The sequence below is a fragment of the Stegostoma tigrinum genome, chromosome 18, assembly GCF_030684315.1.
Source record: "Stegostoma tigrinum isolate sSteTig4 chromosome 18, sSteTig4.hap1, whole genome shotgun sequence".
NCBI lineage: Eukaryota > Metazoa > Chordata > Chondrichthyes > Orectolobiformes > Stegostomatidae > Stegostoma > Stegostoma tigrinum.
The window spans coordinates 16,198,556-16,226,314 of record NC_081371.1 but is presented as its reverse complement, the minus strand read 5'-3'; the positions used below and the strand labels follow the sequence as shown (position 1 = coordinate 16,226,314).

Here is a 27,759-nt window from a genome sequence, read left to right as displayed (position 1 = left end):
ATTTCTAATAGTTTGGAGTGCAGTATACTTAGTATTGTTTCTGAAATAATTTAAATGTGTTGTAATGAATTGCAGAAGATTATTATCAAGTTTATCCTCGAAGAACTATTGAATGCAAAATGGAACTCCCGGTAACAGACACAATAGTCAAGAATTGCCCAGAATTTGTTGACCTGCAGGGGTTGGCAAAATGCTTCTTCTTGGACCATCGAAACTGCCAGTTCCTAGATCATTTCATGATAACCTACCCACAGATTTGACACATGGTAATATCTGCCTCCCCGCTGGTGAAATAACTCCATTTGTAGACAGCTTCTATCCCACCCAAGAAAACACAAAGAAGAAAGGGAGGTAGACTTTGCTAAATGACAAAACAATAAATGTCTCCAGTGGGAAGATCTGCTGTAAACCCTGCACTACAGAGATGACATTTGCAAGGAAAGGCAGATTCTTGTGTCAAGGCCATTGGTTGAAGAATTCTATCAGGCTAGGCGGTCAGATGGAAAGAGAGAAGCAGGGAATGCACAATTCCTATCAATGCCCAATAGATCATTAACATTTCAAGATCCGTGTGTTACCTGATGCTTACACACGTGGCAAAGTTCATAGCATTCCTTTTAATCCCAGGAGTTCTGAGGTTGAACCACGACCACCTCTGGTGTTATCAAATTGGTAACCCTGGGCTTCAATTGGGACTGCTGTATATTCAATCTTGTGCATTGCCTAACTATGTCATCTAAGAGAGGATGGAGATCTGGAGAGGAGCTGTAACTGGAGATCCACAGCTCTTCAAGACAATAGCACTGCACCAAATCACAACTTACCAACTCCAATTCATACTAAAAAATGTAACTTTACTGATAGATATTGAACATGGCATATGCTCATGCAGCAAGAGAATGTCTTATATTGTAAGCTGCAAAGGTTGTTGTAAATTTGTCTCGAGATGTTATTGAACAGAAAATAGCTGAAATCAGGATGAAGTACTACAAGTGCCAGTGAGGAAGCCAGATGATGGTGTTTGGTAGAATCTTGAGGATGAAAAGTAACTCGAATTGATTTGGTACATGCAAAATTGAAGTTTGTGGATTTTTCTGGATGTAAATACAAGAATAATTCTTGATCTATCAAAAGAGTTTCTCGTGCAGGCCCCTGAAGCTGCAGATTCATTGCCAAGTTACAACATATAAGGGTTGACTGTGCCAAAGGATATTTCTCCAGTAATAGTTTAATCTCCGCCTGTCATTCCAGTGAGGCAATTTACATAGGAACAGGGGAAAATGTTAAATGGACATTGACTGTTTGAAAGATAATGACGCTGTGAATGATTTATGGAAGCCACAAGGAGTCTTTAGTTGAGTTTTGTTAATATTAAAGTCCATATTGGGAAATCCACAGGGAATTTCCTTTGGCATTCTCTGAAAGTATAGATTGACAACTTGAGCAGCCAGCGCCCAGTATTAGCTTCAAAAACACTCCTAAATGATTATAATGATTCTCGGATGTTTTGAAATTTTAGGAATAGTATTTGGTTGATTTTTCAATTCTGATCGATGGAAGAAAATATTGAAGATGTTTTTCTGGAAAGGTGCAAATTAAACAAAGTATCCATGATGTGAGTGAGAAAGTGGCATTTAAAATTTTGATCAGGATGTACCTATAATAGCAATGATTAAAGTAAGGTGAAGGATTGCATTTGCTAATGTTTACAATTGTCCAAATAAGAAACTAGAAGTCTGCTAATTATATTACTTTCGAACTTGTCCAACTCCAGCACAGATTGTGCTGCTTTTGTAGAGAACCTGCTGATAGTTGTTGCTAAGTTCTTAGAAGTAAGCTCTGAAATTTATTGGAAACACCATATTTAACGAGGGCTATGGTATGCTGGCTGAGCAAGTTGTCACCAAGATACAAAACATGACATTGAAGAGAACAACTGTATCAAGTAATCAAGCTTTAATTTATGAAACTCTTTCCAACCAAGTGCAATCAACATGGAATACTTAAGGAATTGAGGTAATAGGTGCAATGTATTCAGCTCCTGCCCATTGCCAGATTCATAGTAACGTTACTGATGGATTCTGTGGAGGTGGGGGCGCAGAAAAGTAATAAGCTCCTTGTGACAATAATAGTTTTGTTTTGAGCGTCATTTTGAGGAAAATGGTGAGTACACTGATATGAGTTAGAGTCGTGTCATAACGTGAGCAAGACAGAACAATAGTGTAAGCGTCGTTTTTGTGTGGCTGATCAGCTTGCTTAACTTATTTTACACTAATAATGAGATGTGATTTATTACTGTTGAAAGATGTCACTCACATACAAATGCAATTCTGTGAAACCTGCCTTTTCCACTAATTGCCAAGAAACCTTACGTTTCGTAAATACCTGTGCTTTCATACTGGTATAAAGTCTGGTTTGGAATTCTCGGTAATGCTCTCCCACGACCTCCTCTGTCAGGCAGAAGATGCAGAAGTTAGAACACACACACCAGTAGTTTCAGGAACAGCTACTTCCCGGCCATTATTAGCCAGATGAATGGACTCTCTTGCTGCAAATATGCTGATCTCTCTCACATTGATTTTGCCTCGCGCACACCCTGTGCAATGTAACCTGTATACCTCTAAGTTTTGTGTTACAACTTTTTGATCTGTACATCCTTGCTTACTTTGATTTGCCTGTACTCCTTGTAAACAAAGCTTTTTGCGGTACTGTGGGGTACATGTGACAATAAATTAATCAATCTCATGTTGAAACATATACTACCCTGATCAGTGGTTGAACTGAAGTTCAGGCTGTTCCTGCTGACTGATGCTGATGATCTCTCTCACATTCCAGAGAGAATCCTCTGGTAGGAGTGGCTTCTTTTAAATAGTTATCCGGTCATTTCCAAGTACAGTGGCTTACTTCAGGTCAAGGGAGTGGGATGAGGTTAGTAGGTAGGAGATGGCTGTGGGGCTTGAGGTGGGAGGAAGGGCAGGTTAGGAAGGTGGGGACAAGCTGGGGCTGGTTTTGGGATGTGGTTGGGGGAGGGGAGATTTTTGAAGCATGTGAAGTTGAAATGGTTTGCGACTGGGAGGTGCAGTTATTTGCAACGAAATATGAGGTGCTGTTCCCGGGAAACTTCAGGTGGCGTTGTTGTTACAAACAACTGCACCTCCCAGTCGTGAACTATTTCAATTCTTCCTCCCACTCCTTAGACGACATGTCCATCCTGGGCCTCCTGCAGTGCCACAACGATGACACCTGAAGGTTGCAGGAACAGCACCTCATATTCCACTTGGGAACCCTGCAGCCCAATGGTATCAATGTGGACTTCACAAGCTTCAAAATCTCCCCTTGCCCAACTGCATCCCAAAACCAGCCCAACCAGTCCTTCCTCCCACCTATCACCACCTCCCACCTCAAGCCCCACTCCCATCTCCTACCTACCAGCCTCATCCCACTCCCTTGACCTGTCTGTCCTCCATGCACTGACCTATCCCCTCCCTAATTCCCCACCTACTCTCACCTTTACTGGCTCCATCCCCGCCTCTTTAACCTGTCTGCCTCCTCTCCACCTATCTTCTCCTTTATCCATCTTCTATCCACCTCCCCCTCTCCCTATTTATTTCAGAACCCCTTTCCCCTCCCCCATTTCTGAAGAAGGGTCTAGACCCGAAACGTCAGCTTTCCTGCTCCTCCGATGCTGCTTGGCCTGCTGTGTTCATCCAGCTCTACACTTTGTTATCTTGGATTCTCCAGCATCTGCATTTCCCATTATCTCCTCTCTAGACCCGAAACGTCAGCTTTCCTGCTCCTCCGATGTTGCTTGGCCTGCTGTATTTATCCAGCTCTACACCTTGTTATCTCCTGGTTTAATATTTCAGTTCCACTGCCTCATTAGATCCTCTTCAGTATAACCAATCAAGGTAAATGGTTTACATACCTGCCTTGTCTGGTCTGATCCAATTGCCAGCATAGTGTTCAGTTGGCTAGTTTACCTAGTGTCTTTCATTAGGCCAGTATTGCTTTTATTGTCCCAAGAGTTGTGGTTTAATTTAAAGCGGCATTAGACTACTTACAAGAGAGTGTAAATGACAAACAGTGAGGGCCTGTAAGAAAGATGCTGCACTAATAGTGAGCAATTTTGGTTGAGTTTATAGTGTGTTTGGGACAGTTTTTTTTAGAAAAAGAATTGCTTATGGAAAAAAGTGGAGTGAAAGCTACTTAAGACCTGGTCATGCATAATGAGACTTTAGAGCGAGTGTGGTTTAGTGATAATATGACTGTGCTGCTAATCCAAAAGACTGTGCTGCTAATCCAAAAGCTTAAGGTCATCCTCTGGTGGTGAAGGTTCAGAGTAGCTAATGGCATTTAAATTCACTTATAATGTGGAATTGAATGCTAGTCTCTGTACTGATTTTCAACTTTGGTAGGAAAAACGTACAGGCAGAGTATTAAGTAAATAATGCTCAATTAGGAAATGCTGATGTCTGTTGGGGAATCTGAATATCCTCAACACTAGTCACAGCAAGCAATTTGTAGTTGCAGCAGCGAGATGGGAAGGCAAGTCGTATGTTGGCCTCCGCTGCGAGAGGATTTGAGTACATAAACACTGACATCTTGCTGCAGTTGTATAAGACCTCAGCGAAACCATACCTGGAATATTAGAGATAATAAGGTGTAGAGCTGGATGAACACAGGCCAAGGAATATTTTCCAGATTTGGTCACCTTATCTGTTAAAATATTTGCTTGACGTAGGTGTGCATCAATAATTTTGTGGATTCCTGGGACAGTGGGTTTGTTGTAGGTGCACTGGGCCTGTAATTGAGTTTCAAGGAATGTTGGGGGATCTCATTGAAACAGAGCAAATTTCTGACCAGGCTGGAGAGACAGGCTGGATGCTGGAATGATGTTTCCCCACCTGGGGGATGTTAAGGTCTCAGGAATAATGTTGGCCATTTTGAGGTGAGATGAGAAGGAATTTCTTCACCGAGTTTGGTGAATGTATGGAATTCTGTACCACAGAAGCTTGAGGAAGGCAAGTCTCTGCACGCTTTTAAGATATCTAGAGGCTACACGTACCCAGGAGTAAGGGGAGGGAGGTGGAGTATGTCGATTTGGCTGAGAATCCTGTTTTCTGTTTTTGTGGTGATGGTGAGCATAGTTGAGAAGTAAGGACAGGATTACTTAAAAGGAGGAAAAGAGATTGAGACCAGAAATATAAAACAAAACAAGAAAATCTTTTACGGTACTGAAAGAAATTGTAGCTGAAGTCAACATTGCTACAAGGGCAGGACTGACAAATAAGAAACATGAAGGAACAGACTTCAAGTATTTTGTCTGTCTTGGAAACATCTGAATAATAACACATTTGATAAGGAAAAGGGACGGTGAAGTGAAAAACAACAGGCAAACTGAAGACTGATAAAGCCCCTGAATCTCATGACCTGAATCCTTGAAGATTTCTGGAGCCAGTGGGTGCATTGGTTGAAATTTTCCAACTTTGTTAGATTTGGAAAAGATTCCTTTGGATTGGAAAACCTCAAATGTAACATATATCTGTTCAAGAAAGCTGAGAGACAGAAGATAGAAAGCTATAATTTAGCCTAAAATCTGTTGTAAGGAAAATGTTGAATCCATTAAGAAGTATCAGGACAATTAGAAAATCTTAACAGTCAGGCAGGGCCATAACGATTTTGTGAAAGGGAAATTGTTTGACAAATGTCTAGAGTTTTTTTTCGGAGCCCAGGGAGCCAAATGTAATGGTGCTTTTGATTTGCATTCAGCATCACAAATTTATTATTACATGAAATAAGAACTCATTGTGCTGTGAGTAATATATTAGTGTGACAGCATTCATTGCAACCAGTTGTTATCAGGTTAGGCAGGTAAGTGGAGTTGAGGCCAAGATAAGATCAGTCACGATCCTATCAAATGGTGCAGCAGGCACAGGGGGCTGAATTGCCTACTTCTGCCCCTAGTTCTTATGTTGTTTCAGATATCAGCAAAATGGGAAAATGTGGCATTGCCCACTTTGCTGAACGAAATAGAAAAATGAAATCAGATTTCAGTGGAGACACGAAAAAGGCTAACAAATGGAATGATTTAGGTACTTTTGCACATGAAACAAAATGCTAACCTGGTATAAAATTTCTGTTACTTTTCTGTATTATTGATTTATGGACTGAAATGATAAAAGGACTGTTCGAAATATCAAGGGTTATGGAAGGAATTGCTGCACCTTGAATACTGATTACGCCGCTTGGTCAAACAGAGGAGAAAGGTTGGTTGCAGAACACATGGCATCAGGGAGTGTATACAAAATAAGACTTGACTGGCAACAAACAACTGGTCTGTGAAGTGGTGACCAGTTGTCAATGACAAAGGCTTTCTGCCTATCAACAACTGTGATTAGCTCCCAGATAGCTGAACAGCTTGTGGGTGTGAACAATATGGCCAGAAGCCTTACACCTAAGACAACAAGGTGTAGAGCTGGATGAACACAGCAGGGCAAGCTGCATCAGAGGAGCAGGAAGTCTGATGTTTCAGGCCTAGACCCTCCTTCAGAAATGTTGGAGGGGAAGGGGATCTGAAATAAATAGGAAGAGCGGGTGAGGCAGATAGAAGAGAAGATAGGTGGAGAGGAGACACACCAGTCAAACAGTTGGGGATGGACCCAGTAAAGGTGAGTGTAGGTGGGGAGGTAGGTCAGTCCAGGGAGGATTGTCAGGTCAATGGGGCGGGATGAGGTTAGTACGTAGGAGATGGGAGTGGGGCTTGACGTGGGGGGGAGGGGATAGGTGGGAGGAAGAACTGTTTAGAGAGGTGGGAATGAGCTGGGCTGGTTTTGGGATGCACTAGGGGGAGGAGAGATTTTTGAAGCTTGTGGAGTCCACATTGGTACCATTGGGCTGCAGGGTTCCCAAGCGGAATATGTGTTGCTCTTCCTTCAACCTTCAGGTGGCATCGTTGTGGTACTGCAGGAGGCCCAGGATGGACATGTCGTCTGTGGAATAGGAGGGGGAGTTGAAATAGTTCGTGACTGGGAGTTGCAGTTGTTTAGAGCAAACTGAGCAGAGGTGTTCTGCAAAGCGATCCCCAAGCATCTGCTTGGTTTCCCCGATGTAGAGGAGGCCACAATGGGAACAGTAGATGCAGTATACCACATTAACAGATGTACAGGTGAACATCTGCTTGATTTGGAAAGTCTCCTTGGGGCCTGGGATGTGGGTGAGGGGGCAGGTGTAGCACTTGTTATGGTTGCAGAGTCAAGTGCCGGGTGGGGCTGGAGGGGAGTGTGGAGCAGGCAAGGGAGTCACGGAGAGAGTGGTCTCTCCAGAAGGTAGATAAGGGTGGGGAGGGAAAAATGTCTTTGTTGGGGTCGGAATGCAGATGGTGGAAGTGACAGAGGATGATGTGTTGGGTCCGGAATTTAGTCGGGTGGTTCGTGAGGACGAGGGGGATTCTGTTTTGGTTGCGGGGAGGGGGTGTGAAGGATGTGTTGCGGGAAATGCAGGAGACATGGCCGAGGATGTTCTTGACCACTGAGGTGGGGGGGAGCTTGTGGTCCTTGAGAAAAGAGGACATCAAAGACGTATGGGAGTGGAATGCCTCATCCTGGTAGTAGGTGTGGCGGAGGCGAAGGAATTGGGAATTTTTGCAGGAAGGTGGTTGGGAGGAGGTGTATTCGAGGTAGCTGTGGGAGTCACTGGGCTTGAAATGGATATCAGTTTCTAGGTGGTTGCTGGAGATGGAGACAGAGATCCAGGAAGGAGGGAGAGCTATCAGAGATGGTCCAGATGAACTTAAGGTTGGGGTGAAGGTGTTGAAGTGGATGAACTGTTGGAGCTCCTCGTGGGAGCACGAGGCAGCGCCGATACAGTCATGAATGTAACGGAGGAAGAGATGGGGTTTATGGACGGTGTAGCAACAAAAGAGGGTTTGTTCCACATACCCTACAAAGAGGCAGGCATAGCTTGGGCCCATGTGGGTACCCATGGCCCCTCCCCCTTGTCTGTAGGAAGTGGGTGGAATTGTATGAGAAGTTGTTGAGGGCGAGGACGAGTTCAGCTAGGCGGATGAGGGTGTCAGTGGTGTCATAATAAATTTGTGACACTGAATGCAAATCAAAAACACCATTACATTTGGTTTCCCGGGCTCCTAAAAGTCTCAAAAAAAACACTTGGGGCATGTGTATATGACCACCCACTATGCAGTAGTTATCCCAGCTGCTATTAGAGCGCTGCCCGATGTCCTCCCTGTGCCGTTCATTGAACTTGTGGTTGTGTTACATCTGAAATCGCTTGCCCATTGTTTTGCTCAGTTGGTTAAGAAAACTTGCACGTGGAAGAGCTTAAGCATAAATGTGTTGGCTTGGCTTTGAAGCAGAAAATGGGAATAGGAGAGAGACTGGAAAAGCGTGAAAATCACTTTTATTCCAGATTTGAATGATAGCTCATCAATGATCAAAAAACATTAAAGTACTAAGCAAAAAATTTAGAATTCTTTATGAAATCAGTGAGGTAAAAGCATATAATGCACCTTTATACTTCATGCCATTCAGCTTGAATGCTTTAATTGTACATTGCATGATCAACCACATTCGAGATTGGAAGGTGTGTGTGTGTGTGTGTGTGTGTGTGTATGTGTGCGTAACACTATATTCTGCATTTTGGTTACCCGGAAGTACTTGTGTAAAATATGATTTGCCTGTATGACGCACAAAGCAAATTTTCATTGTATGTCAGTACATGTGACAACATATCAAATCTGGACCAATGCTTGTGGTAAAGGCAAAAAAAATTTTGATGTGATGAAAATCATGTGCTGCTTCTCTGGTGGTTCACTTGCTTTAAGATATGACGGATTCAAAAGATTGTGTTGTACTGGGGAACAGAAATCTCTAAACTTTGTGATTGAACATTTGACTGGCGTGCAAATGCTGATGAAACAGTTAATGTGTGATGACTTCCAAGTAAATCCTTAGCTAGCGCTGACAAAAGTTTGCTCATTGTTTTTAAGAACAATAAAAACTATAACCATGCTTATGTACGCGAATACAATGGGAACACATGCCTTGGAATTGACTGTTAATGGAAAATATGCAAAACAAAGATGTCAAAATGGTATAATTCAACTTACTGTTGATTCCAAAGCTCACATTGATGGATGGATGCAGAAATCTTTTGTCTAATGTGAATGAAGATGTGCAAAAGAAAGGAATGCTTAGCAGATTTCACCAGCTTCAAAACCTCCCCTCCCCCCACTGCATCCCAAAACCAGCCCAGCTTGTCCCCGCCTACCTAGCCTGTTCTTCCTCTCTCCTATCCCCTCCTCCCACCTCAAGCCACACCTCCATTTCCTACCTACTAACCTCATCCTGCCCCCTTGACCTGTCCGTCCTCCCCGGACTGACCTATCCCCTCCCTACCTCCCCACCCATACTCTCCCCTCCACCTAACTTCTCCTCTATCCATCTTCAGTCCGCCTCTCCCCCCCCCCCCCCCCCATTTATTTCAGAATCCTTTCCCCATCCCCCTTTTCTGATGAAGGGTCTAGGTCTGAAACGTCAGCTTTTGTGCTCCTGAGATGCTGCTTGGCCTGCTGTGTTCATCCAGCTTCACACTTTGTTATCTTGGATTCTCCAGCCTCTGCAGTTCCCATTATCTCTTAGCAGAGTTGTGCTTTGGATAATTGTGGTACTCATCCTCCTGTAGAAGTACTAGTTAATGGCAGTATCTTCCTTTGTACCTCTGAATATGATGAGTTTGATTTTGCCAGTGGATCAGGGTGTGAGCCAAAATTTGAAAATGTTTTACTGATGTGACTTCATGAGAAAGCTGACAAGCCCTGAAGGAAAAATCGATAGAATCCCTACAGTGTGAAAGCAGGACATTTGGCCCATTGAGTACAGACTGACCCTCTGAAGAGCATGTGTTTTAGTCCCAAGTACAGTATCAAAGACTGAATTTTTAATGTGTTATGTGTATGAAACCTAGTAAAAAGTGAAACTCTACAAAGATACTCAGGGAAACCTGTGGCCTCTTGTCATGGATGATGGGACCGGCAGAGGCTGGAGAATCCAAGATAAAGTGTGGAGCTGGATGAACAATGCAGGCCAAACAGCATCTTAGGAGCGCAAAAGTTGATGTTTCAGGCCTGGACCCTTCATCAGAGACTCTTGTCATGGAATCACTTCATTGTGTTAGCAGACCATTTGACCCATCAAGTTTCATCACTGACCCTTCTGAAGAGCATCTCACCCAGACCCGGCCCCCTATTCTATCCCTATAACCTCATATTTCCTATGACTAGTCCTCTTAGCCTGCACATCTTTGGACTGTGGGAGGAAACCGAGCTCTTTGGAGGAATCCCATGCAGACATGGGAAGAATGTACAAACTCCGTGAAAAATGTCATCCAAGGATGGAATCGAACCTGGGTCCCTGGTGCTGTGAAAAGATTGTCTGACAAGGACATTATTGAAGCATAAAATAAGCGCATGAAAACTGCACTAAGAACTGATGGAATTGTGGGCTAAAGGGCCTGTTCCGGTAGCTGGCACTGTTCTATGTTGTGATTGGTTGACTGTGCTCATGCTGTGAATCCAGTGAAAACTTTTCTAGAGATGACCTTGAATTGTTGACTGGATGTTGACAAAGATGCCCTTGTTACAATGACATTAAATACAGAAGAAATTGAAGACTGTGTTTGGAATGTGACAAACCTAAAATTCAAGAAGTGAGTGATAAGGGGGAGCTGGCAGTTTGTTCACTTCTGTAAGATGCATCAAAAGTGTAATTGACCATGATGGGAAAATGATTGACTCAAGACACCCTTCTCGCTATTAATCTGGATCTGGAAGCGAATAGCGGATTAGAGATTTTCTGAACTAGTAGATAAATGGCTAACAGTGATCCTGAGCTGAGGATAATGACCGTACTCTGACAATTGATCTAGTTTTACTGACAATGTTATGAGGGAAATGATACTGATGGGTGATCAGAATTTCTCCAGAGCACTTGAAAATATGGAATCCAGTGAGTCAGGAGGAAAAGTGATGTTATTAAAGTTACTATATTTTCAGAAGGGGACTGAAATCCAAACAGACTCTGAATATACAATGCTACTAATAACTGACTCCTGCAAGAAAAGATATCAAACTATTAGAGTTTAAAAAAAACTGCAGATGCTGGAATCTAGAAGGGATGAACAGGAGGCTGGAAGGACACAGCAAGCCAGGCAGCATCTGCAGGAAAGGAGCAGTCAATGTTTTCGGTATTATCCTTCTTCAGGATTATCAAATCATTACCTTGTGTATGGCTACTCATAGACATCAGATCTGTAACTGCAAGGTAGTGATGCAGAATTAGCTAATAGCTAATTGAGACATAATGTAAAATGATAAGTAATCCCATTATGTCTTTGTCAAATTGACCCATCTTTTCCTGCATGAGCAATCATGTAAAACGTACGGTTTTCAGGGTAAACTCTGTTGGTAGAATTCTCCGAGACAAATCTGATAATCGTACTGGAATTAACTGCATATGCTGCCACACTTGCTGAGTTTCTCTAGCATTTTCAGTTTTGTTTACAGATCCCTAGCACTCACATCACTGCTTTTATTTGCTTCTTATCACAATACAGGGAGTCCCAAGTTGCAAACGGGCTCCATTCCTGAGTCCATTTGCAAGTTGATGGGTGTGTAAGTCAGAATGCAATGCAGGAAAATAAAAAAGAACCTTTGCTAAGTACAGGAAACGTCAGATGATTAAAATTGCATCCTATACAGAATCATGTTTGTAAAGTTGGATGTTCATAGATCAGGGTTCCCCGTACCCAATTCAAGGACTAAAGTACACATGAAACCCAAGGCAGTATTTCTTGATCAATGGATAAATTAGTAATATGAGGATCAGCTACATAGTTAACAGTGGCAGCAACAAAAAAAATTCCTTTGTATGTCATTTTCTGAAGAAGGGTCTTGACCGGAAACGTGAACTTTCCTGCTCCTCTGATGCTGCTTGGCCTGCTGTGTTCATCCAGCTTCACACCGTGTAATCCCTTGTATGTCTGTTACTTTCCAGATTGCTGTAGTTGTTGAGAATAATAGGTCTTAGAATTTGACAGTAAAAATCTGAAGATGTTAAAGCATACAGCATGCTGTTCTTCTTTATAAAGTGAATTTGTACTGTATAAGTGCAAAGGAGACAAGTTAAAATGGAGGAAATTGCAGCCGACTATTGGATGTTATCCTGATTTTTGGTAACTTCTGACTTCCTGTTAGAAGATTGCATCCTGTAGAAGTTTGAAAACTGCACTCTCGGGACCATTAGCTATACTTTGGGATATCTAGAATAATCCCTATTTCATTATATTTTTAATTAGAATTGGGAAAAAATGCACTGCATGCTCCCAAAAATACTCTGAGCAAATGGATGAGGGGAAATAAGTCTGTCAACTTAATATTACAGTGAGTGTTGTGACAAAGTGGAGGGGATTGAATAAATTCTCTTTTCACTCCAGGTTTGGTATGTCAAGAGTTTTGGATTTCGAAAAGGATGTCTTTATAAATTCCGTATCTATCTAACCGTGTGTTAAGCTACAAGAAACCAAGCCAGGCAGCTCTGTATGGATAAATGTCAATGGGTGGTTTTATTGTGAACTTGGCAAAAAGGATAAATTAGTAAGATGTGGTCCTGAATTCCATGTAAGTAAACACAAGTTAAAGAGCGAGAAAAGGCAGATTTGCTCAAGTTCCTCAGTTTGAGAATTCTACGATCCAATGTTGATCTTGGAAGTTCCAGTGGGATTGTGCTTCGGCTAGTTGTTCTGGAGATGGTCTCTTCAACTGCAATTGTGTTTTTTACCCCCAGGAGTGAAAGCTGTGGTGCTTGAATTTCAATCCGTGTATTCCAGATTTGAACAGAAATGGGGTTCAAACTTTTGGGAGAGATGCTGTTAGACCAACTGATTGTACTGACTTTCTATGATGTCTGTCTGAGGGAGATGGACATAAGCAGTTACAGTAATAATAGCTCACGAGAGCTTCAAGTAGCTCAATGGTCATTGAAGCATATGTATTCTGAGGAGGAAGTAAGTTCAGTCATGGAGAATCTGACTGAGCTAACAATGATCTTCAGTAACATAAGCAAATGATTGTGATGAAAGCTTGAGCAAATTTCAGATTTGGCCAACAGAAGTGCACAATAATTGGAGTAGAATTTGCACCAGTAATATCAGCAAAATGTCGGAAGGTTCACTGAGCCAAAGCAAAAGAGTGAATGACTTTAAAAGCAGCAAATGTGAATTCTCAATTCTTGGCAACATTTTTCAAGTGTGTTCAGGTCAATGACTGTAAATTGTTTAAAAAAAAAAGATTTTTACCTGATTATGGGTTATGCCGTAACATTGCATCACTACTAACTAAACTGACCGAGACCTGAAAGAGACATCTACCAGTCTGTGCCTGTGGCATGTTTGAGGGAACGAATGAGGAAGACCCCTATTTGATCTCTTCAGTCATCTATAACAGATGCATCTGCTTGTGATGGTCATTGTCGTCGTCATCATTGACTGGCCCTTGCAGACAAGGATGACTCTTTTCCATTCCCAGGGTGAGTCCATAGATGGCTGTATAGTCTGTGGCTTTGCAGACCCTGCCACACTTGTGGCAAATGGTAGGAGTGGATGGGATGTTCACGTGGCAGCACACTCCTTTTGCAGTTTTCGCCTGGCTTCCTTTTTTTTTCCTCTGACGGCAAGTCTCGCAGTGCTCGATGTCTTCCTGAATTCCTCCTCTTTGGACAGTCTTAAGCCTGTGATTCCCAGGTGCCTGTGGGGAATGCAGCACTTGGCCAGTGAGGCCTTGAGGGTATCACTGAAGCGTTTCTTCCGTCCACCTGGGGCTTGCTTGCTATTTCGGAGCCAGGAGTAGAGCTGTGACCGTATTGGCGTGAGTAACCACAGCGCAGACCTTGTGGAGAGTAAGGCCGGTCTCTGTTCACTGAAGGTTGTGTGGCATTACAAGCATGTTAAATTAGTTAGGTTCAGAACAGATCAAACAGCTCAACTCTGGATATCCATGACCTGCTGAGAGCCATCGGCAGTGGAACGAGATTCCAATACAATCTGACCTTTTGGTCTAGTATTTTCCTCCCTCTCCCATTGCTTTTGAATTGAAGCAGCCAGGGTTGAAGAGAGAAGGGCAGGAATGTAGGATCAGAGCAGAATCAGGAGAAATGATAAATGATTTACAGTTTGTGCAACTGATGTTTCAAGTCCAGTGGAAATACTAGAGAGAAGGAAATGGTTAAGGAAGTAGTTTTTACACATGGAGTCCTTGCTAACTTTGACAGCAAGCCCACTTATGTCTTTTTTAAAGTGACAAGCAGTAGAAAGGTAGAAAGATTTTTAGGGCAGGAATTCAAAGATTTGGAGCTTGGGTAACTTGAGTGAACGTGGCCAGTTGTAGACTGTGTAAAACTTGGATGTTCAAGATAGTGTTGTGAAGAGATCCTGGGCTGGAGGAGATTAGAGAGTTAAAGGCTGAGACCTTGGAGAGGAGTGATTTTTAAAATTTGAGGTGTTGCTGTTTCACAAGCCAGTAGAGGTAAGCGTCTGAGTGATAATTGAACAAGATTTAGTGAGAGTTTGTTAGGACATGGGCAGCTGAACTCAAGTTTGTAGCAGCAGATGAGCTATGACAGGGTGGGTGAAGGAAGAGTGCTTTGATTGTGTGGGTGCGCAGAGGGAAATACCTCTCCTGGTTAAAATTCAATGCCCAAATTGTAAATGATCTCAGTCTGCCTCTCCGTGCTCAGGAAGAAGACTTAATGGTTCAGGAATCTTTGTCTTCTCAATATTTAGCTGGAGGAAATCACTGCCTGTCTGGCTCTCGAGGTTGGACATATTGAAAATGGTATATAAATGCAAAAATGTTGGAAGACAATGAAGGAATCACCATTGTGAATGAGCTGTTTTAATATCATTGGTGTAAGTTAATGGTCTGAACAGTTTGAGGAAGTGGATCTTGAGATAGCCTAAAAAAGTTGGAATATACCTTTGATCCCATGCTCGTACGAATTATAACTAGAGGTACTGTAGATTTGGAACATAGCTGAATTGCTTGAAAAACTCAGCAGATCTGGCAGAAAGCAGAGTTAACTGTTTGGGTCCAGTGATCCTCCTCCATAATTTAGATTTGGAATTTTTTTTCCCATCAGAGAACTAAGCTTCAAGGACTCTTGAGTCCTATAGGACAAGTCAGGTCAAAAACATAGAATATCTAGCTCAGATTTTGCAGTTGTGATAGCACTAAAGCTGTCAGTAACTACAATACGCACATGTAAACATGTGCCTTTAAATGCAGACATTGGTGGTGTTTGTGATCCCTTGGCGCTCGACTGTTGATGTTTTTGCGGGTGACAATACATTTAAAAATGAACTTAAAATGAAGCTAGCAATCACTTCTCTGTTAGCTGTAGTCTTACTGTTTTATTTTTGATAAGTTGGCTGAACGAGTTGTGACTTGATTTTTCAATACATTCAGGTAGAACTACCGAATGTTCCTCCTGATCTTGGAAAACTAAACTATATTTGTCACTTCCATTTTTCTTTCCATTATTCTAAAAATCGCATTTTTAATTTTTGAGGTATTTCAGCTGTATGTCCCAAACTTTATTTTACGTTTTGCAAAATTCATTGAAAATGGCATTGCTAATGTATTTAACTAAATGCAGCACATTGGCTCAGTGGTTAGCACTGCTGCCTCACAGCGCTTATAGATCCGGGTTCGATCCCACCCTCAGGCGACTATCTATGTGGAATTTGCACATTCTCCTCGTGTCTGCGTGGGTTGCCTCCAGGTGCTCCGGTTTTGTCCCACAGCCCAAAGATGTGCAGGCTAGGTGGATTGGCCATGCTAAATTGCCCATACGGTTCAGAGACATGTAGGTTAAATGGATCATAGAGGGATGGGTGTAGGTGGGCTGCTCTGAGGGGCGGTGTGGACTTGTTGGGCTGAAGGGCCTGTTTCCACACTGTAGGGATTCTATGATTGAACCACGTGTGCATGGTTTGTTCTCTGAGCATACTGTGGTGTAATTAACTGCTTACACTTTTTGAAACAATCTGTAGATTCCCTTTTCTTGCCTCAGGATTCATATTTAATACTGAGAAAGGTGAAATCCACAACAAAGAGGGCATGTCGATCATTGTGGAAAATTTTCCTTAATGAGTGACAATCCATTGTTTCTGCTGACCGCAAAATCCAAGGGTGTGCGCCCATTTGGAGGACCAGATTCCTTTGCAGTCAGGCTGGAAGGATATTGATTCTTAGTATTTTTTTTAAAAAACCTACCTTTTCTCGTGTATGGACATTAAAATCGAGGATAGAAAACTAGACATTGTTTGGATAAGGAAGTGGTGCAAATCCTAACTGTCACGACATTCCATGGGTCTCTTATGGCAGTCTATGTATTTTTCCTCAGCTGATCACATGGAAAGCTTGGCAGACGAAACACTTTAGGGGTCACAATATAGAAAAGACCCGAGAAGGTTGAACAGCAGTTCAGGATAAAGCTTTATTTGTATTATTTTCATTTGACTTTGTCGTCTTATGAGCGAGGAAATAAGATTAGATTAAGAGTTGAGTTTTGTAAAAATCCAATTATGATTAATGTGTCATCGTTTAACTTATTCCACCAATTTCAATCACTGACTGCCCTAATTAGGAGCTTATCTATGAGAGTATCACTGGCTAGGGCAGCCTAAGTAGCTTGAGCTTAATTGCTTGGAGAAAGTTATCCTAATGAATTAATACCTTTTCTTTGTTGCAGCCTAGTGTGTGTGCCCACACAACACCCTGCTGTTGGGAATGAGTGCAATGATGTTGATGCAGTGATAATGAAGGAACACTCTTAATTCCAAGTCACAATGGTGTTTTCCTGCCTATGTCCTTTATAGGTGGTTGAAGGACCCCTGCAGGAGTTGCTGCAGTGCGTTGTTTAAATGGTAAACACTGTTGCCAGTATGCGTATATCGTGGAGGGAGTGAATGTGGATGGCAGAGGGTGTCAGTCAAGTGGATTGATTTGTCTTGGATGGTGTTAAGTTTCCTGAGAGCTTATGTTGCACTCATCCAGGCAAGTGGGATATATCGCATCACGTTCCAACATCTTGATTCTGAAAGGGTGTTGGGAAGTATGGTGGTGAGTTCTAGGCTTCCCAATTTTTAGCTTCTGACCCTCTCTTGAGTGACTCTGTTTGCATGGCTGGTCCAGTCTAGTCTCTGATCAGTTGTAACCTCCAGGAAATTGGTTGTCAGATGTTTTCCATTCAAGTCTAAATTAATGAAAAATTATCTGGAACCATTGTAGATGATGATCGGTTGATCCTTGAGGAATGTGAAACAAAACTGCTGTAATGTTCTCAATTTGATTGCTGTGGACCAGTGAAGTATTGTCTCATCCTGAGGTGTCTAATAATGGACTGAATGTAGGGGGATCACATTTGGAGAACCTCTGTTATATTTTGACAAAAATACAAAATCATGCATTATTATCTAGCTGTTTTTAGGGTCATAGTCAAACAGCATAGAAACAGGCCCTTCAACCCAACTAGCCCACGTTGACTCGTTTTCCTAAACAGATCTACTGTATTTTGCCCATATCTCTCTAAACGTTTCCTATTCATGTACCTGTCCAAATGTCTTTTAAAGGCTGTAATCATGTTTGCCTCTGCCACTTCCACTGGCAGCTTGTTCCATATAAGCACCACCCTCATGTTCCCTTTTAAATCTTTCCCATCTTAAACTTATGCCCCTAGTTTTGGACTCCCCTCTCCCTACTTAACCCCCTCATGATTTTAGAAACCTCTGTAATGTCACCCCTCAAGTCTTCCATCAGTTCATTGCTCATTACTGAAGATGCTGAAACAAACATGTCCAGACAATGAATGTTGGCAGATCGTGTGGTTTTGGAAATGTAACTGTTTAGCTAAACGCAGCCTCTGGTTTCACGTACATGTTTTCCTTCATGCTTATCAGTTAGTATTCTGAAGCTGATCTGCCGCATGTAAGTTCAGGAACGCTGGCCAATTTGTGATACGAAGGCTTTATGAGGTGTATTTTGCCCTGGTTTTTGGACTCAAAGTGTGGAATTAGGTTAGAGAGTGTAAACTTGCAAGGAAAAGCTTTAAAGACTTAAGTCAACGAATAAGCCTATCACTGGAAGATCCATGGGTCTTAATGAATTAGAATCTGTTGAAAATAGTAGTTAAAGTTGATGGGCTTTAATGATTACTCTGGCAGCCATTCTGTGATAGCTGAGGGGTTCTGTATTCCATACAATTTGCTTGCAAAGAAACAATGTGGTAAGTGTGAAAAATGTCTATTTGCTTTTCAGTTTGTGTGCACCTTAATGTTTTGTTCTTTTCCTTTCCCCAGTAAAAGTTACTTTTAGCACTGGAAAGATTCAGACCTTTCTCTGCTCAGTATGCTCCTGCTGCACCCTCAGATGATAGGATCTGTGATTGGAGGAGCTGGAGCAGCAGTGTAGAAATTGAAAAGTTAAAGGAGGGGGGAGAGAGAGAGAAAGAAAAAGAAAAAGAAACTATTCTCTTGAGAACTGAACACTGGGCTTAAAAGTCAATAGACAGTTGTCATGTTTCAGTTGTCCCTTAGGAATTACTTAGCTTCTTCAGTCCTTCAGGCTTTCAACCAAAAGGGAAAGGGGAGGGACATTTCTGGCAACTTCTGAGAACATTGCAGTGTGGAAAGATGTTTTCAAATGTTTTGTGAATAAGCTGGTCTTCAATCTTTTTGATCTCCAGAATCAGCCTTGTTGCTCTTCGCACTCTCCTGGGTTTGAACTTCTCCTTTGTTACTTGGCGACTGGCCGATGTAATATTTCAGATGTGGTCTGACACTGGAGAACTATACAGTTTAACAGTGAATTATTTGAACTTGTGTTCTATTACTTTTGACGTACAGTATGTTAGAATAATTACGGCACAGAGGAAGGCCAATCAGCTGCTCTTATCTATGCTGGGTCTCTATCAGAACAGCTTGGAAATAGCCACATAACTTCTCTTTAGATACTTATCCAGTCCTTTGCTGAAATTTACCCAAGCTATCTAGGTTTCCTTGATACTTTATTCTTCGCTATTTCAACATTACAGAGTAAACATTTTCCTTACGTACATATTTAATTTCGTCTGTTTGTTCTTTGCTTACATAATTTGTCCAAACTTTTCATTCTTGGAGCTGCCATCTCTGATTTCACTGACTTTCCTAATTTATTATTTGAAGACTTCAATTTCTGATCGAATTCAGGTTTCTCTCTTAGCTCAGATCTGCATACATGCTTGTAAATTTTATGTAGAATATTGTAGACGGTAGATTGGGGAAATGATTCGCAGTTGTAAAATGTTTGAGAAAAAGGGCACAGTTTTGAAGTGTTGTGCAAAAGAAGCAAATGCTACAGGAGGAAAACCTACCACGCAAGTAGTTGAGTCTGGAACAGAGCGCCTGTAAGTGTGATGGAGGCAGATTCGATTGAGGCATTCAAGGGCATTGGATGCTTAGAATCCAGAGTCAGTGTACAGGATTATGCTGAAAAGATAGGACATTGACAAAGTCAAATGCTCAGTTGGTGCAGACCAGATAGGCCAAAAGGCCGCCTCTACACTGTGTCACAGCTCTGTGATGCTCCGGAGTTTTCTCATTTTTCCATAAGTGAGATCAGCCTTGTATGCCAACAACAAAAAAAACACTCTGCTTCTTGCTCATTTTTGGGGAAGAAAGAACCCACCTGATTAAAGTGAATTTTGAATGGTAATAATGAAGGTATGTGCAATCTCCCACTAAAACCTTAAGTGCAAATTGAGACAAGCTACAATCTTGTTCACCTTCCGCTTCAAAATGATTTCCAGAAGATTTTCCAGCGTGTTTTTCTCCCTTGTGCGCATTACAGCACAGCATGTTCTCCGTCTTTTTTTAAACAAATGGGCAGAAAATAATTTAGCAATTCTGTGACAGCCTCATTGCTAGCCAGTGATAAATAGACCTAAGGCCTGGTGTTCAATTGGAATGCAGTGATAAAGTGTAAGCAGTGGATCACTGACACCTTGGATCTCCATCTGCTGCTCAGTACCACATTCGATGGTCATGTAATAGTCATAGAGATCAACATCACTGAAAAGGGCCCTTTTGACCCATTGTATCTGCGCTGGTCAAAAACAACCACTTAATTTTTTTTTCTGAAGGGCCCAGACCTGAAACATCAGCTAACCTGCTTCTCTGATGCTGCTTGGCCTGCTGTGTTCATCCAGCTCTACACCTTGTTTATTTAAATATTCTAATTTCATTTTCCAGCACTAGGCCCATTGCCTTGTATGCCTTCCATCTTAGATGTACAGCTAAGTATTATTTTAATGTACTATCACCCTTCTGGGTGGTGAGTTCCAGATTCCTAATACCCTCTGTGAAATGTTTTTCTCGCTTATATTTTGTCTCACCTTTTGTCCTTGGCTTAAACCTAAGCTCATGATCGTTGATCCCTCCAATAAGGGCATAAGTTCTTGTCTGTCGACCCTATCTATGTCCTTCATACATTTATACATCGCCATCACGTCCCCTCTTAGTCCCCTCAGCCCCAGTCTGTCCAATTTCTCTTCGTAATTCAAAACGCTCCGTCCCAGGTGATCCAGGCTTCAGCAGTGAGAAACAAATAGCTCTCAGATTAGTCGGTTAATTTAGAAAATAATGTGATATTAAAACATGTCACGTACATTAACTTTACTCTGTAGCAACCTTTTTCTTTAGAGAAATATGCCATGGAAGTTGTGCATCAGCTGAAATCTGTTGGGGCCTCTGGCTAATCTTGATGGATGTGTAGTGAAGTGGGAAACCACAGAATTTAGTATACAGACCTCAGTTCCATGCTTTACATATTTTTGTTGACATCCACACCAAAACAAAGGTTTAAAAATCAGTTAGGTGGAACTGTTGATCATGAGTAGATTTCTGAGATTTTCGGAACAAATTTTGAGTTGTACCAATGCAAAAATAACAGATTCGGATTGTCGTCTCTTCCCGGTGACATAACTGATGTTAAGTTAGTGTGTAAATTCAGTATATAAAAGGCACTACTACTGCCTGTACTGTAATATCAAGCCCAGATGGCCTTGACTTTATGCACCAGTTTAGAGACAGTGACCGACCAGTCAATTGCAAATGGTTTGTTAAATATGTGCCGATACCTACGATTTTTGTCCAAAAAGAGTTTATATGTGTCTCTTGTAATAATTCCTCTAAGGTGTTTCACCAGATATCATAAAGCAAAATTAGGCACCAAGGTGCATTGGGCAGCATTAGGACAAATGGTTAAAAACTTTGTTTTAAAAAGTCAGAATTTAAGGAAGACCTTGAAGGAACGAAGTGGGATTAGAGCCAGTGTTTTGGGAGGGGTTACACCCTTTGCAGTTGAGAACATGGCCACTAATAAGGGAGTGTTTAATACCTGGGGTAATGTCACCAGATTCAGGTGAGGCCTGTGGGGCTACTGGCGATTAAAGAAATCGAGGCAGGTGTGACTGCTAAAAGATTCGACAATAATTGGAGAAATTTAAAATGGAGTTAATGCCCGATTAGAACCAACAGGAGTGACCAATCAGAGGGTGATTGCATGAGTGGAACTTAATGTGAATAAGGACAAGGGGAGCGGGGCTGTGGATGGCCTCCAGTTAATGAATAGTGTAGTATAGGAGTCCAAGTGCATTTCAAATAGTGGTCTAAAAGTAGTCATAAAGGCATGAATGGGGGTTTCAGCATCAGTCGAGTTGAAATGGTTCTGGAGATAGAAATAGGTGGTTTGGTGATGGCGTGGATATAAGATTGGAAACTCAGCTTGGGTCAAATCAGACATTGTGGTTTTTGTGTGGTTTAACCTCAGTCGGTGGTCAGCGGGAGGGATAGAGTTGATAATTAGGAAATGGAGTTTGTAGCCGACATTGAAAATGAGGGCTTCTATCGCCTCAATATTTAGGAGTAATTTCTGTTCTTCCCGTTACTGGCTGTCTGATAAACAGCCTGAGAATGTTTTGAAATGGTGGGAAACTGTGAAGTTTTTTGCTTTAAAAGGAAAAGCAAGAGAGGGGAGCATTATTTGGAGAAAAACAAAACTGCAGAAAGCCACAAGACAAAGGGACGTGGAACTTAGTGCACAGAATGCAGTAAACTTAGCACAGGCTGTTGTCCCTTATTTCAAGGAGGTTGGAATATGAGTGGGGAAGTCTTACTATGACTATACACGGTGCTGGTGAGATCATATCTGGTGTACTCAGCGCTTTTAGTCCACTTATTTAACGAAAGACTCATTTTATTGGAGGCAGTTCAGGTGAGGTTCACTGGAATGATCCCTGATATGGTGGGATTGTTTTATGCGCAAAAGTTAAACAAGTAGGGTGTCTTCTCATTCTTCTAAATCTCAATAAGTAGTGATCTTGTTGAAACATACAAGATTTTTTTAGGAGATTGTCAGGGTAAATATTAAGAGGATGTTACCCTCATGGAAGAGTCGAGGAACAGGAGATGTAGTCTCAGAAAAAAAGAGTTGCAATTTAAGTCTGAGGTGAGGAGGACTTTCTCCTCTGTGCATTGTGTCTTTGGAACTCCTTGCCACAGAGATCTGTGGGGGCAGAATCCTTAGTTACATTTAAACCTGAGATGAGTCTAGGCATCAAGGATTACAGGGAGAATGCAGGAAAGTGGATGTGAGGAATGTCAGGTCAGCCACTGTCCAATACAGTGGTGGAGCAAGCTCAAGGGACTGAACAGACTATTGTTGTTACTTATGGTTGGTTGATGTGGAGCAGGGTATCATTCCTGTATGTGTGAAAGTTCATTGCATGCGGTTGATAGATGCCGTTGATAGGCAATGTGTGTATCCTCGTACAGCTTGTAGGACGGCAGGGTGTGAGAGGAGGGTGCTCAGCTGTGCCAGATCAAGTAAGATACAGAGGCCAAGTTTTAATTTTGACACTATCAAATAAGATTTTAATTTTTGATTTTGAACATTTTCTGGTATGTTTGCAAGGGAAATCACTGAAAATATTCAGACCTACTGTTTTGTAAAACATTGAGAGGTGGTATGCAGACTTATGAGGAAAGAGAGACTGCCAGTGGGATCGTGGTTCACAAGATTGATGGGGTCAGGAGTCAAAACATTTAACCCTGATATCACTCCACAGATGCTGCCAGAGCTGCTGAGCTTTTCCAGCAGCTTCTGTTTTTGTCTCTGATTCACAGCGTCCACTGTGCTTTTGGTTTGTATTGGTTATATGAGCACGCTGTCAAAGACAAGTTGATGTCTGTGCAACTACTTGAATCAACGTTTGAAGGAAAGAATAGGTTGTGAAAAATAATTTTTTGGATAAGCTGATGCACTTTACTCCCTTGGATGCTCACCATTTGTTTTGTCTTGACAGATGCCAAACTTCTACCCAACTACAACTGCCAAGTTATGATCAGGGATAAAACTTACTCCTCATTGGGAGAACGTGCTGTACTTGTTAATCTAATACCTGTTTCTGGAAAGATCTGCAAAACCAAGGCGAAAACACGAACCAAATCTAAACAATTGTAAAATGAAAATCCTTCCTTTCCTGGCAACTTCTTAATATTGAGCCTTAATTTTTTTTAAAAGAAAGATGAACAATTTGTATGAAGTACGATGGTGCTTTCTTTTTGTTTTATGTGACCGTTCGCTCTAATATTACTAATGGCATGGAGATTGAAATTTCCTACCAAGGCTTTGTGCAAAGAGTTTGAATAGTTAATTTGTCTCTTCCCACTTCATTATGACCAGATGCTTCATTGAGAGATTGTCTATTAGGTTTAAATTGTATGCAGATCCACTCGGAGAATTAGTTTGATATTAGATTTGGTCAAAAGCTGCAAATTTGATTGACCTTAGTACCTCGGTTGAATTGTACATGGTGCTTGATTTCAGTGTATATGTATCAAGTTTCGTACACTATGTATCGAACAATGTGCCACTAGCCACTCTGAATGAAGAAATAAGTTACTAGGTAAAAATTTCTTGTGTTAAATAAGTCTGTTATGTTTTCAGATTGTATTATAATATTACACATTGATAATTTGCTTTAGTGTTTACAAAGACTTTTTTATATTGAACTTTATCATTTTTAACCCTGTTTTCTACTTCTGTGCAACCTGAATTTTGCATGACGTTTGGAAGTGACAGAAATTAACCATTGTTGTATTAGTTTGTAGTTAGTCTCTAAGTTTAAATTGTCAAAATTGTACATTATGAAATATTGACAAAGTTCAAAGGTATTTCAAACTTTAATGTGAAATGGCAGCAGTACCCCGAAACCGCAAAGAATTTTCAGTTTCACTTTTGAAGTGCTGTATTTTTTAAATACAGGTCGTTCTCTTTGTAACACGATAGTTGTGTTCTTATGTAACTTCACACCACAGAAAATTTGTTTAGAAGAAAATCACTATCCCAACACTGTCCACTATTCACCAATCATGTTACAGCTAATTCGTGTTAACAAAATGTGCATTATGGTAGAAATACCTGTCACCACCATTTCTGAAAGCATTGTTGCTATTATAAGGCGAGCACGAAGCTTTCAACTTCAGCTTTGTTAATGTCTTGAAGTATATTTTAAGATTGACCATTTATTATTACAGTGGCTGTAAGATTCCCAAGTTGGATGTGAAGATGTGTTTTGAATAGGCCACGAGAGGTTCTTCACAAATCTAATTCTGTGTTTCAGTGATCTGCAGTGTTATTCCAGCCATCTGTCAGTCTTCAGACTTTTTGTTTAAAAAAAACCCCTTTGATAATTGAGTATTAGACTCTATTAGAATCTGAGACAGATGATTAGTTTTTGCATGTTAACTTGACTCTTATGCTAAATATTCAATTTTTATTGCTCCTCCTCTCAATTCAAATTACCCTAAATTCTCCAACTGAGTGCAATAGATAGCAAAATTGCTTTTTCTCTGACAGTTTGGTCAGTTAGCTCAGTTGGCTGGATATTTGGCTTTCAATACAGTGATGCCAACATCATTATAAAGGCCACAACTTTTTGTCCTCGGCATTGTACATTTGGTAGTCACTCTCTATGTCCAACTTGCTCTGGATACTCAAGGCTGGAAACAACTATCAAAATTGCATAAAAGGATCTTGACCACCAGAGTATGTAATTCAGAACTTATCCTTGTTATATTTGATGTAATTCAAGCACCAGGCTGAAAAAGAGCTGATTACAAGAGACCTATTTCATGCATTGGAGTTGGAAGTATTCTGTTGGACTGATGAGTGTGGAGACGACATTCTAGTGTCCAACCTCTTGGCAGCATAACTACAAGATGTGACACACTATCTGGATTAATGCTTAACTAGGACTAATAGTGAGTGATAAATCAGCCATTGGTATCTGAGCTACAAATGAAACTTCTTTCATACCCTGCCATTGGACTGGTTAGTTCCAAGATAAGCTGCTGATTAGAATCTTAAACAGTTTAAATACCTTCATTCTGGGTGCAGAGCCTAGCAGATCTTACCAAGCAGCAAATCATTTCAGCTGTTTGCTGCATTTGAGGTACTAACCATATCCAATCAGTTGTGCTTGCAAACTGTGTCTGACATGAGATTTTATTCAGTGATATGATTAGCAAATACTGTCCAAAGTGTGCCAAGAATTGTACTGACATTGAAGTGGGTGCAGAGAATGGTGATGAAAGCTACATATTGAGACACAAGATCCTGTTCTTTTCTGACAAAAAAGGTTTATCAACAGCATCTGTTTGAACTCCACAAAATTGGCATCTAATCTCTAGTTCATTGGTCAAAACTGCTTTTAGAAATCAAAGTAGATTTGCTTGTCACATAACTGTCAGTCAATACCTAACTATTGCATTTTCAACAGCAGCATCTCTAACAATCAGCCAATGTATCTTACTTAAAGTGTGGTGCCCATATCTGCTCACGGTATTTCAAGTAGGGTCTAGTCAGGGTTCTGTGTAACTGGAGTTTAACTTCTGCGTCCTTGTATTCCAGTCCTCTAGATATGAAGGTCGGCTCCCCATTAGCCTTCCTGATTATTTTCTGTTCCTGTTTGTACAAAATACATTCTTGACACTTTTTAATATCCACTGCATTTAACTTCATACCATCGAGAAAGTACACTGATCTATCCTTTATTGATCGAAAATGGATAACCTCACACTTGCTTACATTGAAATCCATCTGCTATTGTTTTACCGATTCAAGCAGTCTATCAATATCCTTTTGTAATTTTATGCTATCATGTGTACTTTTTATAATGATGCCTAACTTTACAGTTATTTATGTTGTCAATAGATAATGTGAATAATTGAGACCCTAACGCAGATCCTTGTGGGCCATCACTGGCCACATCCTACCAATTTGAGTACTACACATTATCCCTACTGTGTTATCTGCTGTTCAACCAATTTCACAGCCATATCAGTAATTTGCCTTCAATTCCATTGGCTTCTACCTTAGTTAATAGTGTCTTATGTGGAACTTTATTAAATGTCTTTTGCGAGTCCGTATAAACAGCATCCATAAACACCACTCTGATAAAGGTCCGTGGACCTTAATCACCTCTTCAAAAAATATACGGAGGCTCATCAGGTGTGATCTACCTGTCACAAATTCATGCTGGCTGTCCACGACCAACTGAAAATTTTCAAGGTATTCAGTTACCCCTTTCTTGATTATGGACTAAAGCAATTTCCCAACCCCACATTTTAGGCTAATTGACCAGAGGCACAATGCTCGTATTGAGGGAGATCTGAAAGATTATAGTTAGGAAGTCAACAATGTGTTCCCCTTACTTCCTTTAACACCCTGGGATGAAAAACCATCAGGTCCTGGGGATTTGTCACTCTTCAATTCTATTAATTTCCTCATTATTGATGCTTCACTGAATTTTGTTTAGTACCTTTTTCAATGCACTGTTAATTTCCTTGGGATTTCTGGAAAGCTAACCTCCTGCAGTAAATACTGAGGCAAGGTACTTATTCAACGTGCCTACCACTTCCCTGCAACCAGTATCCTCATTTTCAGTCCATAGTGAACCAACGTTACTCCTGACCACCTGCTTTTCCTTTATGCAACTATAAAATTTCTTACTGATTTTTTTTTTGGTCCTTTTTATGGTCCCTTTTAGTAGCTCTCATGGCCACCAATCAGTCTATATGTTGGCCTTTTTATCTTTCCCATTAAGCAGGATCTGTGCTGTTGTTTGCATTTTTGTAAGCCCTTGTAGCTTTCTACAATCTCATCTCTTTAATTGCCCCTGGCTGCTTTATCTGTGTAATGGAGCTTTTCTCTTCTGGGAATAAATGGATTTTGTTTTCTGTTAAATGTTTATTTAAACATTCTCTATTGTTCAGTTGTTTTACCCATAAGCAAATTTTCCCAAGTCACTGCGGACAATGTCTGTCTCTTTTTGTTAAATTTGGCTTTACATAAAAGTAAAACTCTTTAGATTGACCGTGGTCATATGATCGCTATTTGATAAATGTTCTTGTACTAATTAAATCCAGCTCATTATCTCTATATTGATCAATGTTAGTTGTTCCGTTGTTGTATCCATGACAAATTGCTGTCAGAAACTACCCTGGGCATGCTCCAGAAATTAGAACAGAATTGCTGTAAAAGCTCAGCAAGTCTAGCAGCCTCTCTGAAGATACATCACAATTAATGTTTCG

General features: G+C 41.0%; 1 protein-coding gene across 7 annotated transcripts in view; it reads left to right on the top strand.

Annotated features, from left to right (window-relative positions):
• The window catches only part of LOC125461075 (uncharacterized), a 253,347-nt gene that overhangs the window by 54,732 nt on the left and 170,856 nt on the right, over positions 1 to 27,759 (top strand). The window contains exon 7 of one of the 7 annotated variants that reach the window (XR_009446871.1): positions 23,469 to 23,708. The exons of 5 other annotated variants lie outside the window; for them this stretch is intronic. Coding sequence is in view for 1 of the 2 variants with exons in the window: in XM_048549434.2 (XP_048405391.2) it covers positions 23,469 to 23,626 (158 nt within the window). In the remaining variant the exon portion in view is untranslated. Of the gene's footprint in view, positions 1 to 23,468; positions 24,377 to 27,759 lie in introns of those variants that run through there. One more of the 7 variants, XM_048549434.2, reaches the window with a different exon arrangement.